The 15,777-nt window shown below is 40.7% G+C and overlaps 1 protein-coding gene across 12 annotated transcripts in view; it reads right to left on the bottom strand.

Moving 5' to 3' along the window:
* MAST4 (microtubule associated serine/threonine kinase family member 4) overlaps window positions 1-15,777 on the bottom strand; it is a 569,183-nt gene that overhangs the window by 182,131 nt on the left and 371,275 nt on the right. For 2 of the 12 annotated variants that reach the window (XM_054487555.2, XM_054487556.2), the window contains one exon: window positions 151-251. The exons of the other annotated variants lie outside the window; for them this stretch is intronic. In XM_054487555.2, coding sequence (XP_054343530.1) covers window positions 209-251 — 43 coding nt within the window. In that variant the 3' untranslated portion in view covers window positions 151-208. Of the gene's footprint in view, window positions 1-150; window positions 252-15,777 lie in introns of those variants that run through there. 12 annotated transcript variants of the gene reach the window in all.

The following is a 15,777-nucleotide window of genomic DNA, read 5'->3' as shown; positions in this document are numbered from 1 at the left end:
TGAGGCTGCAGTGAGCTATGATCACGTCACTGCCCTCCAGCCTGAGCAACAGAGCGAGACCCTGTCTCAAAATAAATAAATATATATATATATATAAATTTATACATATATTTTTAATATATATATGTCTATATGGAGAGACAGAGAGAAAGTACTGGAAAGGAAACAACATGAGCTTTGGATATGTTTTATTTAATGTGGTGGCAATTCATCCAAGGGGTGATGTTCTCCCAGCATTTGGACACACAGGGCTAAAAATAAACAGAGAAAAAGACAGAGTGATATGATGCACATTTACAGATTTTCTTTCTAAAATAAAGAGCAAGTATTTCTCTGTGTAAAAACATATGGATCCATACTTTCTACAAAAGTCAAGTCCTGCTTGGGCTCAGTTTCCCTTTCCAGACTCTGCACTTAACACTTCTTCCTTGCCCTTCCCAGCACTGTGCTCCCCAGGGACCTGCCCTGCACTCTGCTCTCGCTGTGACCCTGCCCTGCCCAGCAAGGGATGCCTCACTACCTCCTCCTCTCTTCCTCATAGACAGCTTTTCAAAATTCTACATCCTGGTGAAATGGAATTAAACAGAATTAAACCTCCTTCCTCTGGTCTGTTATTATATTACAGCTGTTTTCGTATGTTTTCCTTGAGGTAAGGTCATGGGTCACCCAACTTGGTAGCCCAGCCTCTACTGTGGGATCATTATTGGCAATCAATATATGTTTACAGGATGAATGAGTAGTTCTACACTGTGCTGTCTACATGTAGGTGACTTGAGTCTTTTTTAGAAGTAGGTGAGATGCAAGGAGTCAATGAAGCTCAGGTTTCCCTTGTTGCTATACCATCTGCTGGAGTTTTCACTACTATGCTAAATACATTGCCATTTTATTTTTTCTAATTCAACGACATAGGAAGCAGCCCCACATATGAAAGTTATTTTTACCTTCTCTGCCTTTGTTTTGATTCCCTTTCCCACCCCATACACCCTTGTTCCACTTACCCCAAAACCTAATCTTTCCTCTAAGCCCAACCTCATATCTTACCTACTTCAAAGTCTCTTTCAGCTATAGAGATACACACAAGCAGGCTACAGGTTAAAGGAAAATAAATAGGTAGGTTATAAAATCATTCCAGGCCTACTGCTCAGATAAGGCAGGCACTAAAAATAAACCTGATTTGGTAACAAAGAAGGGAAAGGCATCAAAAAGGAAAGTTCCTCAGTACCTTTCAAAGATCCAGAACTCCAATTTGCCCAGCAGGAAAATCTAGGGCCCCTCAAGCTGCTGGCATGTTAAGGGCCTTTGTCTTTGATTGAACATTTCTTCCAGCACCTGCATTCTACCTTCTACTCACCTACCTCTCCTGAACCCTCCCCAAAATGGTCCTTTAATTCCATGGTCTGTGCACAGATGGGCATAGACCTTTCAGCATCTGACATTTCATATCCTCCTAATGAAGGATCAGCATCACTCCACACAGAAGACCATTCTCCTGTGTGAAACTCCTCCTTCATTCTGCTTCTTTGAAATCACCTGGCTGGTCTTCCTCCTAATCTCTGGCCATGCCTCCTCCAGATCCTCAGCATGACATTTCAATCTGCAGTGTCTCAGGAATCTGTCCTGAAGCTACTTCTCACTAGTTGACTTCATCCAGTCCCCTGGCCCGGTACACCACCTACTCTCCTAAAAGTCCCAAATTTACTTCTCCAGACCTAACTTCTCCTTAGAATTCCAGACTCCACATGAGTATCATATAAAGATCTCAAATTCAACACAAACAAAACAAAACTTTTAATTTTCTTCCACGGTCCTGCTCCCCGCCCTCTCAAGTCTTCCCCACCTGTGTAAACAGAACCATGATCTTCTGTTAGTCCAGTGGACAATCTAGGACCCATCCTTGTTTTTGCTGTTTCCCTCAATGCCCCCTGCCCCGCCCCCATCCTCCAATTCATCCCTTGGCAAGCCCTACACATTTCCCCTTCAGAATACAGCCTGAATCCATCTACTTCTCTCCAATTTCACTATTTACCTCTGTAGTCCAAGGCAACATTCTCTCTCATTCTAAGCTACTTTTTGAGCTCAATCCACCCTCTACACAGAAACCAGGGAAACTTTAAAGAGGCAAATCAGATTATGTTATTACCCTACTTTACAATATCAAGTGTTTTCCATGTATACCTATGTAACAAACCTGCACATTCTGCACTTATATCCCGGAACCTAAAATAAAAAAATAAAAATATCAAGTGCTTTCTTTCCATCCTGCTTAAAAGGAAAGCCCAAATCTCCTTACTCCAAATTATGAAGTCCTGTGGACCTGGCCCTGCTTCTCTGCCCACTCATCCACATGTGTACCCTGTGCCCACACCATTCTTCTTTAGCTTGCTTCTGCCCTGGGTGGCCTCTTTACTTGGGAGGCTTTTGCTTTGGTTTTCTCATGGCTGTTGCCTTCTGGTCATTTAGTTCCAGCTTGCATGCCACTCCTTCAGGAAGAAAGAAGCCATGGACTCCCCTGTTTTACTTCTCTGCAGCTCACTTGTCACTCCTCCAGTGTTTTTCTGGTTTATGTTACATCCTCTTCTCCAAATCCCTGCACCCCACTGGGATATAAGCTCCATGAGAGCAGAGACTTTCTCTATCCTGTCTGTTACTGTATCCCTAAAGCCTAGAACACAGCCTGGCTGGTGGTAGCTTCTCAAAAACACTTGCTGAAATGAAGATTGTGTGAATGAACACAGTGCCTCCTCTGTGTTACCGCTAAGCACTGTCAGCCAAAATATTTTGAGAGGCATGGTCCAGGACTTCTTTCTCTGTCCTCCTCTGTTTGAATTGAACAATATTTCACTCTGTAAGCTCCACTATCTGAAGTCATAGGTTACATCTTTGTATTCCTTCAGGAGCTCCACCTCTACTAAGGCTTTGTGTAAAGTCATAACACTGGCATAAAACTTCTGTTGACAAATCACAACATTACGTAATGAAATAACCAAATCACAACATGACATAAGCAAATACCTCTAATCCCTTCCCATTACCCTCCTCCTCAGTTTTGTAGAAACTACTTACTAATCATTTCCCCTGTGCCTGGTACTTAATGATCCTCAAACATGGAAAGATTAATGTGAACTTCCCCAATATACAGATGAGGAAACTGGCACTTAGAGATACTATGCAAATAGCCCCAAGTCCCTTAAAGCAAGTGTCATGTAAATGGTAGGTTAAAATATCTCAGAGGGAGATCCAGGCATACTGAAATAATCTTCTCTTCACCATTAAAGCAGAATCCCAAATCCTAGCTTCTATCAAAATCATGAAAATGATCAGCTCCAAAGTCAGACATACAGATTCTGGAACAAAGCTAAGGTATGGCCATCTGTGATCATGGAAAAGCAGCTCCTCGGAAATAAGTGACATTAACTATTGTCTCCAAAACTAAATCTATGCATTGGTTTGACCAGGGATCTCACCCACAAATGCTGCCTAGAGCAGAAACTGACTACTTCTGACATTTCATATCCTCCTAATGAAGAAGGTACATATAGGTATGAAGAGCACAAGAAAAGCTCAGTGGCAGCAAAGGGTTGGAACTTGAAACCATGTATCTACCTCCACGAAATGAAGTCAGCTACATAGTCAAGGCAATACTCACCACTTAGCTTCCTAAATAAAAATGCTATATAAATGCTATGTGCTTAATAAAAGCTATAACTCTCTGATGAATGGGGCAGCATTCCTTGATATCCATTTTAGTGTAATTCAGATTGATATGAAAACTAAATCCAGCTAGACAATGAACTCTGTATAGTTGTGCAAATTAATCACCAGTAAAAGGGCACCACACTCCAACAGTGGTTGCAGGCTGGCAACCTCCTTCGAACAAATTGCAAATAGGCACTTTAATGAGGGAGAAAATATGAGCTAACATAACTGTAGTCAAATCAGTTCCTACAGGAGGGAAAGCACATTAACTGATGTGCTGATATCCGCCGCCAAACTATCAGCTAGGGAGAACAAAAGGCTGTCAAAGATGCTGTTACTAAGCCAAGGCAGCCCAGGGTATGGGCTTAAGCTGCAATATGACATTCTCAAGGGGAACATGAGTTTTGTTTCTAATGTCAGCTCTTTAAGTGCTTTTTATTGATGTCATTTTTTTAGGATGGGCTAGTTCTCCCTGACTACCAACAGGAGATTCTAATAGATTGTCACAGTGGCTTCAAAAATACACACTTTAATAAATAAATACTCTTTTATGACATAACTTTCCTAGTTAGGCAGGTCATGGTGTCCAGACACATTCAGATCACTCGACATTACATCTCTAAGTGACCCTCCATGCCAAGTGAGACACTTTACCAAATTGTTATTAGAATCGACTTTAGTCTCCCGAAGTAAGGAAAAATGGAGAAGTTAAAAGAAAGCACACACTCTCAAACACAGGATGCTCGTGGTTCAGAATGGGATAAGGCCAATGATGTAAAAGGAAAAAAGAACATGTCACCTACAGAAAGCTGAGATGTGCAAGGCCATTATACAGGAGCAGACTGGATCCTGGCCTTGCCACTTCCTAGTTTGTAAGACTCCGGACAAGTTAATCTCTCTCTGTAAATCCTGATTTCCTCAACTTTAAAATAAGAATAACATCATCAAACAACTCTACCTATTCTACCTATTCCCACAAAATTGAGGCCTCAAATCATTTTATGGCTGCCTCAAACACAATAAAAAATCATGGGATAAAGTTCAAATAAACAAAGAGTAAGAATGATCTCATTGGGTTTTTATGAGAATCAAATAAGAGTTTGTGTGTGAGAAGTGTCCTCAAATTAGAGAGCACTTAACAATTACTGAGCCAATTGATCTTGGCAGAGACACTGAGTTTTTAATGCTCCCCCAGAAGCAATACTACTTTACAGCCCTCAAAATCAAAGTGGGTCAGAGCCTCTCTTGAAAAATGAAATCTCAAATTTAAATGGGGCAAAAATAAGCTTGGCCCTAGTCTGCATTCTCTCTCAAAAACCCAAATCTGTTTATAGGGCTATGAAATCCATGTTCTCCAAGAACAACAAACTAAGGATGTTTTTAGAAGCATCTGAAGCTTCTGGCCAATTTCTGACAAAATAAATTCAATGCAACTCTGCCAGTTTCTGAACGCAATTTCCATTGGCAAATCCCTGGCGCAGGTGCTGCCATCCCCACCCCCATCCTTCCATCACCGCAGTAAATACTGCTGATTGATTATACAGTTTTCAGCCACTAAGTCCCAGATGGAGCCTCAGAATCTTTCTCAACACAAAGTTCTGAGTGGATGTGGTTGGCAAGTATCTATTATTAGCCATTCCTAAAGTAGAGAAACGAACAATTGACTGCATAGTCCAATGTCTTTCCAAAACAAATTTCTATTTTGAGCTGATAATTTCCAATAAATAAAAACATTATTAAATAGCTATATTCATCAAATAGATATATTCAGCTATTCCAGGTAACATTTTGCAAAAAATTCCCACTTGGAGGCTTAAAAATAAGTGATGCCACTCAAAGTCACATGTTTTACTATATTATGAGGTAAATGGAAAAGGTACAGGGTTACAAACTTATGACTTTAAAATTTCTATGCCTAAATGATCTCTCCCATACTCCACTGTGCAGAGCTTTGGAGTCTCAGTCCAGCACTATTTTTTCTTTAGCATAGTCTTTATTCTTTCATGAGAAAAAAAAATGTCCTGATCAGCAAACATCCCTGCAGTTCACTTCCTCGGGTAAGAGGGGGTGACTTGTTACTGCCAGTCCTCAGGCTCTTTGCCAGCATCAAAAGCAGAAGGCTCTCTTCTTGACTGCCCCAGAATACCTACACTTTCTAGGCCCAGCCGGAGCATTTATTCTAAAACTGAAGATTCCTTGGAAATGATCGAAATTAGGTGGAGAAGTGTGATAACTGAAAGGCAAAGAGAGACATGCTACGTAAACATATCTCTGAGTTCTGGCCCTAGATGAATTAGATCATTGCTGGAAAGCAATATTCTTCCAACAAATACAGAACTTACAACCTTCTTTGTTGAACCATATTAAAAAGGACTTGTTTAAAATATATTTTCACCCTTTCTGATGAATTGAGGTCATCAGCCATTTCATGAAAGATTTCTCGTAAAATTCCATGTGAGGACAAGGCATAGAGCTCCAAAACCACACATGGTTTCTTTAGTCAATGGGATCAATTCTGTTTCCCTTTTAGCTTTGACTATTAGAAACTAAGTTAAATTCAGACCTCAATTAGATTAGTTATCTTACTCAAGTGCCACATAAAAGTATCTTAGAGTTTGAGTTCTTGATTATCCTTTTTAACTAATTTCATATGTATGTTTCTATTGTAAACTACCTTAAATCCTTTTCAAAGGAGGTGGGTGTAAGTGATGAACACACAGCCAAGTGTGAGGCGTTGTCATGCATCTAGCATTGTGGCTGTAGCTGGCTCTACTCACCAGGCCATCCTTGACCCTTGGGGGATTTACCTCTGGCCAGATATGTACATCTCATATCAGCGACCGCAAGAGACAGTAAATTTCATCTACTCCCCCCAGCCCAGCTATTCAGAACTGATAAAGCATTTCTTTATATCCAAACAGAATTTCGCATCCAGCAAGTAGCTTGAAGTTAGGAAGGCATATATTCTTCCTCAGATAACTTCTACACACCAAAAATCTTGCAATAATAGTGGTGCCTGACAATGATTTTCCCTTGACAAATTAAAGATGACATCACTCAGAATTGTTCTGCAAAATTTGGTCAAATCCACAACAACTGTCTGTACTCGTATTAGGCAGACAGTTCTGAGTTAAATGTATTCTATACACATGTGAATTACACACCTAATGACTGTGAGCCACCGGGCTAGAAGAGCTCCAATAACCATTGTTTCTCACAAAGTTCAATGACATTTTCTAATAATATATGTAGAGCACCTGCAAGGTGGACAAATTATTGCCTGAAATTCCAGTATCCGGAGTGTGAAAAGGACCTCAAAAGCAAGCTCATTTGGTCTCTAGACAGCTAGTTTGATGCATTAATGACATTCAATTCCAGTAGCCCAATCCTAGTAGTAGAAAGAACAAACAAATGTGTCCCTGCCCCCACAACCAAGCCTCATTCTCTAGCTTCTGGGACATCTCTAGCAGATCTAGAGTGTGAACCCAAATTGGACCTTAAGGCCATTCAGGTGTTTCTCCAAAGCAGAACACCAGACTTACTCCCTAGTTAACTGAACTCAAGAAATCTCAGTTGCAGGTTGCAGCTGAACATGCTTCCCCAAACTAATGACTTTTTTTTTTTTCTTAGTCCAGACCTAAACCACAGGAACAAGGAGCAAGGTGGATTTTGCCGAGCATCTGCCCCCGCTACTCACAATTTTAAAGAGGACTCAGTGTCTCTCTGTTGACACCTCCTACACCTTCATCTACATTATATATGAAGTTCCGAACATTCTCCCTTGGGTGCATCTCCAACAGCAGGCTGGACCTTTCTACTTGGCTGCTGTGCCATCATTTTTAGGTTCGATATTACTAACCACAGCTAAAAGTGAAACTGTTATCTTCAAAATGGATTGTTATCCCTGCTTCTATCTGAGATATCACAATTCTCCCAATCTGCATAAAAAGCCTCCCATCCTTCAGCAGGTCCTGTCAACTCTTCTTTCACAATGCCTTCCATTCTTCCTTCCCCTTCTCAAGCCTGCCTTCCTTCAGCTCTTCAGCATTCCTTTTCTGCACTTTCCTTCTACTCTATTCAGACCAAGTTTCTCCCATGCAGAAATCTTACTAAGCTACCATGTTATTCTACTTTGCTAGTTAAAAAACCTCCAGCCATGTCCTACACCGAAAAAAGAAAACTCAAGACTAGCATGTGAAACACTATAGTCGATTCCCAATGTTCCTCTTCCACAAAAATCCCTTCTGTCCTCATGCTGACTTTATATAAGCTCTCAGGCAAGCTGGCTTACCCAGCATCCTTAAACATGTCTACATCATCCCTTTCACTCCTACCCTTCTGCTCATCCCCAGTGATCTTCTCTCCTCCTTTCCATGTACTTAGCCCCGAATCAACCTTCGTAGTCCAGTTTAAATCCTGATCCTAAATTCTCATGGCCTCTGGTTGTACCACTCATGTAGCATTCATAGCTCCGTACATCTTTTCAGTTGTCTAACTTAACTAAACTGTTACTTAAAACTAAAATAAGAACATCTTCTCTTCTTGTTATCCTTCCCACAGCATTAGTACGGCAACCTAACAAAAGTGCGTTATATTTGCTGATATGCCGTAGCTTACAAAAAGTTTTAAGACTTCCTAAAGACTGATTTTAAAACACAGAATAACTAGAATAGGAGCATTTTAGGTCTTTACTTCCTTTAGTAAACCCTACTCTCATTACTACAACTCACCCAACCTTGGATGTACTTAAAAAACTGTAAAATTCAGAAAGTGAAGGGAAGAATAGAGGAGTGCATTTTACTTTACTAGAAAGATTTCTGATTTTAGTTTTTAGTTCTGTGTTAAAGTGACCACAATGATTTCAAAGTATATCTTCTTTCATGTTCATTCATAGTCAAATTCATAAACTTGTGCATGTAACAAAACAATGCCTCAAAATAAGCAACCAATATAAAAATTTATGTGTGTGATTTTACAGCAACAGTACTTTAGGCAGCTGATTTTACACTGAAAAAGAAAATCTACTTTGAAGCTTCAAAGAAGCAGAGAATAGAAATAAAAATGCCTTTGGAGACAGGATGATCACTGGGTTCTAGGTTCTGAGTTTGAATCCTGTGTAGTTGCCAGTATTTTCTAAGATGTCACTGGAATGCACAAACCTATACACAGAACTGACAAAACAATAAACTATATTTTATGCCAAAGCCTTTCAATTCTGTTTTCACAAAAAACAGAATCAAATGACATTTCATTTATTTCTCTAACAGTAGTCATATATAATCTTTTTTCCTTTTGGAAAGAAACAACAGCCAATGTAAACCCAAGAACAGAACTTGATGGGGACCATCAAGGTGAGGAACAGTGACTCATGCCCAAGAAGCTATTATGAGGGATTTATGGGTCTAAACACTGACAATAAACTGAATAAACAAGATCATGCATAGGGGCAAGAGGTTTGTTTTTCTCCCCCCAAGTGTGTACAGCTGCTGTTATGATCAATAAAATTAAAAAAAATTAAATGCTCTGAGGCTGCAGTCATTTTCTGCTTTTTCTACTTTCTCAATCAAGAGATCATGTGGGGTGTTATAAAAATGTCTGATAGCCGGGCATGGTGGCTCACTCCTGTAATCCCAGCACTTTGGGAGGCTGAGGCGGGTGGATCACCTGAGGTTGGGAGTTAGAGACCTGCCTGACAAACATGGAGAAACACCGTCTCCATTAAAAATACAAAATTAGCCAGGTGTGGTGGCGCATGCCTGTAATCCCAGCTACTAGGGAGGCTGGGGCAGGAGAATTGCTTGAACCCAGGAGGCAGAAGTTACGGCGAGCCGAGATCGCACCATTGCACTCCAGTCCGGGCAAAAAGAGCGAAACTCTGTCTCAAAAAAAAAAAGTCTGATAATAGAAAGGATCCCCATATTCATGAAGGTGAGACTTTCTATATCAGCCCTGATGACCCTACACCCCAAGGCCACAGAGATCTGCAGCTTGGTTTAAAGCTCTTGGCCTGCCACTCTCTACATGATGTCTATACAATTTAGTTCCTTTTATATTTCCAATCATCATCAATAGAAAACTATAGAGGCAAAGAAGTTGAAGATAGGGGTCAGTGGCTACTAAAAGTGTTAAAAAGGGTACTTAGTTATCCATATTCTATTTAATCTCAAACTGAGCTAAATAGGAAGCCCACAGGATCAAGGCTCCCAGGTAGTTTACAAGTCTCATAAAGGTCATGGGTAAAGAATTATAACCCATTATAATCACCACACCAAAATCTCCAGATCAACACTGTGGGGATGTTAATTGTCCAGATCTCCCTCCTGAATGCCACAGCCTATGGAATCCCTTCTATCTCCTGGTTCCCAGATGAGCCTGCAAAGACCTGCGCATTAAACACATTGTTCTTTTCTCCAAACTTGCGGGCAGAGGGAGAGTATAAGATTACTGTCTCCATACTTCTGCTGTCACACTTCAGTCAAGCTAGTTCCCTTTCTATTTCCCATACAAGTCTGAGAGCTCCCTGAGGCGAGGGATGGAATCCTTTTTAATTTTCATCTCCCTAGTATTGTGCTTGGTTGGCTCACAGAAGCAAAATGACTGTTTAGTAAACTAGAGAACAGGAAGGCCCCATCATATATGCAGAGGTGGCAGCAGTGTGGATCAAGAGGCCTGGAGCAGTTCACAGCAGGGCCTGCAGCAGGAGAACTCTGATGGCTGCCAGGAAGAAGGAGTGAGCCCAGCTGAGTGCCTTCCAGAAAGGGGTAATGCCTCGCAGGGCTGGAACCATCCAGTTCATCCCGTGGCTTTTTCTTGGAGTCTCATGTTAGTGTTACCCACATGTACATGGTACATGCACATGGCAACAGCAGAGGCAACAATCCCATGAGTAAAGCTAAAACGTGCTGTCAACTACATGGCAAGGGATTCTCTTCTCCATGCACAGACAGACACATGGATACAATGCTCAGAGGCATCCAACACCTGGAAGGTTAAACAGCATTTTTTTTTTTTAGATGGAGTCTAGCTCTGTCACCCAGGCTGGAGTGCAGTGGTGTGATCTTGGCTCACTGCAACCTCATCTGCCTCCTGGGTTCAAGCAATTCTCATGCCTCAGTCTCCCGAGTAGCTGGAATTACAGGTATGCACCACCAAGCCCAGCTAATTTTTGTATTTTTAGTAGAGAAGGAGGTTTTACCATGTTGGCCAGGCTGGTCTCGAACTCCTGACCTCAGGTGATCCACCTGCTTCGGCCTCCCAAAGTGCTGGGATTACAGGCATGAGCCACCGTGACCGGCCTAAACAGCATTTAAGCAGGGAATACATCCCTGGACTGTGGGAAGCAGGACTGGTCATGTTCTGACTCTCTCAATATTTTTCTCCTTTAAGGATGCCCTTGTGTTTCCACCTTACACACATTTGTCCTTAATCTCTCCAGTCACAGTGGTCTGTCTTTTTTAAACTATCATGATGAGCGCTCTGTGAGCACTGGTTCTAGTCACCAGGCGGAGGCAGGGGGCCACAGTGAAAGGGGCACTGGGCTCAGAGTTGGAAAAGCTGGTTTAAGTCACTGGGCTCCCTTACCCCTGGGCTCCTTCTTCTGTAACATGAATGCGAAAGTGCCCACCACACTGCCCTCACTTTGTCATTTCGGGGTCCCAGGAAAAACAAGAGAATGCAGTTTACCATTGCATTTGTTTCCTGCAGCAGATGTAACGAATGACAACAAACTTGTTGGCTTAAAACAATAGAAATATATTCTCCCAGTCTGGAGGCCAGAAATCTGAGATCAGTGTCAAAGGGCTGAAATCAAGGTGTCAATAGGCCAGGCTCCCTGTGAGGCTCTCAGGGAGAATCTGCTCCTTGCATCTTCTGGCTTCTCTGTGGGCCAAATCCCCCCTGGCCTCTCTCACAAGGACACTTACGATTGAATTTAGGAACTATTGAGATAATCCAGGATAATACCATCCCCATCTCAAAATCCTTAAATTAATCACATCTGCAAAGACTCCTTTTTTCCTAAGTAAGGTAATGTTTACAGGTTTCAGAGGTTAGAACCAGATATCTTTGGGGCCACCATTCAGCCCATGACATACATCAGCTATATTAAGTGTTAATGCACAATTCCCACCCCATACTCTTAATTCTTATCATCTCAGCTAGAATAGAAATTCTTTGAAGAAACAACTCTTATACTTTGCAAACCCCATGAAAACTTTCAAGGTATTATGTACAGAACAAATAGTTATTTTTTTCCATTTAGAAAATAAAACCCTTACTCTACTCAATTTTTAGTTGCCAGCATTAGATTCCATGGTAAAAAGTTCTAACATAGTCAAGTGTTTCATTTTTTATTTCTAAAATGGCCAAACCTTCTATTCAGAGAAGCTGGAGAAGAAGGAAATGCATCAAAAAATGTTTCCACTGTCCGTGACAAGTGCCTTGCAGTGAGTGTCATTTGTAACGCATTGTTAGTAATACTTCCGAATACTACCAGAACCGAAAGGCAGGAAAACTACTAGAAGCAAAATTGCAATGAACTCCAGACAAACATCTGTAAACCCCTTGCAGTCAGTCTGATTCATCTCAGTGTCATGAAATAGAAAAGCAGTGGCAGCTCATCTGGAAAAGCTTGATGTAGGCTCAAGGTGGGGATAGATTCATTCATTCATTCCTATAACAAGTAGTTGTTGAGGTCACATTATGTGCCAGATACTAGGGACTCAATGATAACCAAAATAGGCAAATCCCTTGTAATTTGTAGATTTCATGCTAGTTGGGTAGGATAAATAATGAACAAATAAATAAATGTTATATATCAGGTGAGATATTCACTATAAGAAATATCATGAAGTAGTCCAAAAGGTGGTGGTGGTGCTCTCACAGAGTGGCCGGGGAAGGCCTTTGATACAGTAACATTTAGTACAGACGCTAAGGAAGTGAAGGAGAGCGCCATTCAGGTATCATTTCAGTGTTCCTTTAGCTGTTCTGGACAGCTAGAACATCTTGTGCCAGAAAGTGAGGAAGCGCTCAAAGATTAATTGCATCATGTTAACAGGACCCAGGAGCCAGCTTAAAAGGCTTCCGCTTCCCACTGATGAATTTTAGGACAACTTGACCAAAAAAAAGAGGAATGCTGGTTATAGATTATTACACATCAAATATATATTTGTCTTCCATTTTATTCTATAGAAAAATATATGAGTCAATCTTCCTAAAAATGAAGGGAGAGAAAGGAGGGAATATCCTTCAACTGAAGAACACCAATTAATAGAAATAAAAAACTGTGACAAACAGCAATGTAATAAATGATTTGAGCAAGGTCATCAATGAATGCAAAAACCACTGGGTGAAATCTTGTTGGGAAGAGTATATTCATATGGACTAAAAATTTTACCCCAGAGATTACTTAATAAGGTAAAGGCATAATCACCATAAGGGGAAAATCTAGCAGACACCAGCTTTTGGACTTCCTGGTGTGATGCTTTGAGGAGGACATCATCACTTGTTCTTGGCAAATATGTTTAACCTGAATCTAAAGATGACAAAGCCATCAGACAAACTGAAATTGTGGGATGTTCAACAGAAAAGTTGTCTAGTAGCGAGGGAAGAAGAAAGACAGTATAACTTTCTAAATTGAAGGAGACTAAAGAAAGAGATACAACAACTCAATGGAACATATGATCTTTAACTGGATTCTGACATTAAAAAAAAAAAAAAAACTTTTACAGACACAGTTTTTGAAACAACAGGAGGAAGCTGACATAGCCCATATAATAATGTTCAATTTTAAGGCCATAATAATAATATAGTTACATAGGAGAATATACTCATTCTTAGGAGACACATGCTTAAGTATTTGGGGGTGAAGTGTCTGAATGTCTGCAAATTACTCTCAAATGGTCCAGGAGAAAAAAATGTTTAAATATATCTAGGGGCTAAGAGAGAAGGAAGGGGAGAAAGAGCAAATGTGGCAAGTGTTAACTGGTGAATCAAGATGAACATGGTCGTACAATTTTTTCAACTTTTTAAAAACAGGTTTGGGATTTAAAAAAAAGTTGAAGGGGTAGGAAGAGAGTATTTTAGAAACGGAATAATCAGCCCTGACACAGGAACATGCTTGAAGTGCTCAAGAAAAGGCAGAGTCCAATGAGGCTAGAGGGAATGAGTGAGACACGGCAGGAAGCCGGATCACGGAAGACAGTGGGCATCCACTGGAAGGTTCTGAGCAGGAGCAGCTCACACTCCACAAAAATCACTCTAAGAGCTGGACGGAGACTGATCATAGGAGGACAAAGGTTGAACTAAAGCAGGAAGACATGCTAGGAGGCTACTACTACACAAATCTAGGGATAAATGGCAGCGGCTCAGACTAAGGTGGGATAGGAGAGGCGGTCAGCATCGCATATTGTGAAGGCAGAATCAACAGGACTTCCTAGTGGATGATGCACACATGCCCCCAAATCCACAAGTGTGCACACTGCAAAGATTTTTAAAAGGGAAGAATTACAGATGGCTTTTGACTCAGAGCTTGATTAAAGTTGAGCCAAACTTGTATTTTATATAAAGAGGAGAGAAAAAAACAATACCACTGTTAGAAAATAAATGTTCTTCTCAATGTGGGGTATCTCCATAATGTTTTATTAACTGGAGCCAGTAATGATTCAGCTAAGCAAATTGTCAGAGAAATAAGTAGAAAAGCCTAAGAATCCATGAAATTTAGCTCATCTCCTTTTCACCCGAGACCATTAGTACAGCTCTCCCAGTTTCATAATACCTCATCATTCACTATCACTTCAATTAGAATATGCAACATCCTTGATACAAAGGTCGGGTTTTGTAGTTCATTTTGAATGCTGGGTTGCAAGAAGGATATGACACTAATAATAACAAAACAGAACACTCTTCTTGGAACATTTCACATACACTACCTAATTAATTCTTAAACCACCTCCAAGAGGCATTATTATCTATGTTACTGCTGGAGAAACTTGACATTTTTTTAAAGTTTTCGCATTTGTATTACTCCTTTTACTGAGGCATCTCTGAGTTTCACATTATCATCACCATCTTATGCTTTCCAAGAACATCACAACTTAATTCTCGTATCAACAGGGTGGGTGTTAATGGCTGTATCCACATTTTAAATGTTGGAAATAGGATTTTTAAAATGATGTGAAATGTCTTTTTCTCCTGTCACAAAGAAATGCCTTAACAAACTGGAACATAGGACATAACTTTCCTCCAACACACACATGCACATGCACACACACACAACAAAGTAAATTTTTATTCACCTCAAGAAGATCTAAAAAAGATAACTGTTAAGCCTCCATAGAATAATTTCAATATATTAAAAAACCAAAATTTAAAAAGTTACTTAAGTAAAGTAGTCAAAATATTTGGCCCAGAAAAGACTACACAGTAATGAATCATCTTGAGCTATGAGGTCCAAAGAAATGTTTAAGAGTGGATAGTGTCAAGAAAGTGTCCAGGCTCCTTGCAAACGGGGTGGGGAATCCTTACTCAGGCCTGAAGAGGCTGGTCTCCTAAAAGGGCTCCCAGAGCCCTCTGAATAACACAGCAATGGTGAGAACACTGTCACCCCCAGGGAAGTAGCAGGCTGGCCCAGGCTGAGGGAACAAGGCACAGGCTGCTCAGACTGGAGTTGCTGGGGCCCATGGCCTGATTTCCAAAGCAAACCCAATTTAACCTTTTTTTGTATCACCTAGGCTCTGTCCAAAACAAAATTTTAAAAAAGTAATATCGGGCTCCACAAGTCAAAACATGCTCCTCATACCCATGAATGCACTCTTAACAGAGGACTAAAACATCTAGGGAACCAAGCAAGAAAGCGCCAGACACAGTAACAAATCCACCTGCCAGTAAATGGAATCTTACACTGTGAATGCAAATGAAAATGACCACAAATTGAAGTCCCGAAGAAATAGAGGCACAGGCTCTCCAGCCAGATGCTTGAGCTTGAACCAGACCAGGTCACCTTCTAGACATTGGGAAGAGGGCATAATCTGTTGGTCAAACCTGGAGGTTCTGAAAGTGAAAGGGGAGTGCTTTTGAGCATCA

This window comes from Pongo pygmaeus, chromosome 4, assembly GCF_028885625.2.
Source record: "Pongo pygmaeus isolate AG05252 chromosome 4, NHGRI_mPonPyg2-v2.0_pri, whole genome shotgun sequence".
Lineage (NCBI taxonomy): Eukaryota > Metazoa > Chordata > Mammalia > Primates > Hominidae > Pongo > Pongo pygmaeus.
This window is presented reverse-complemented; position numbering and strand designations above follow the sequence as displayed.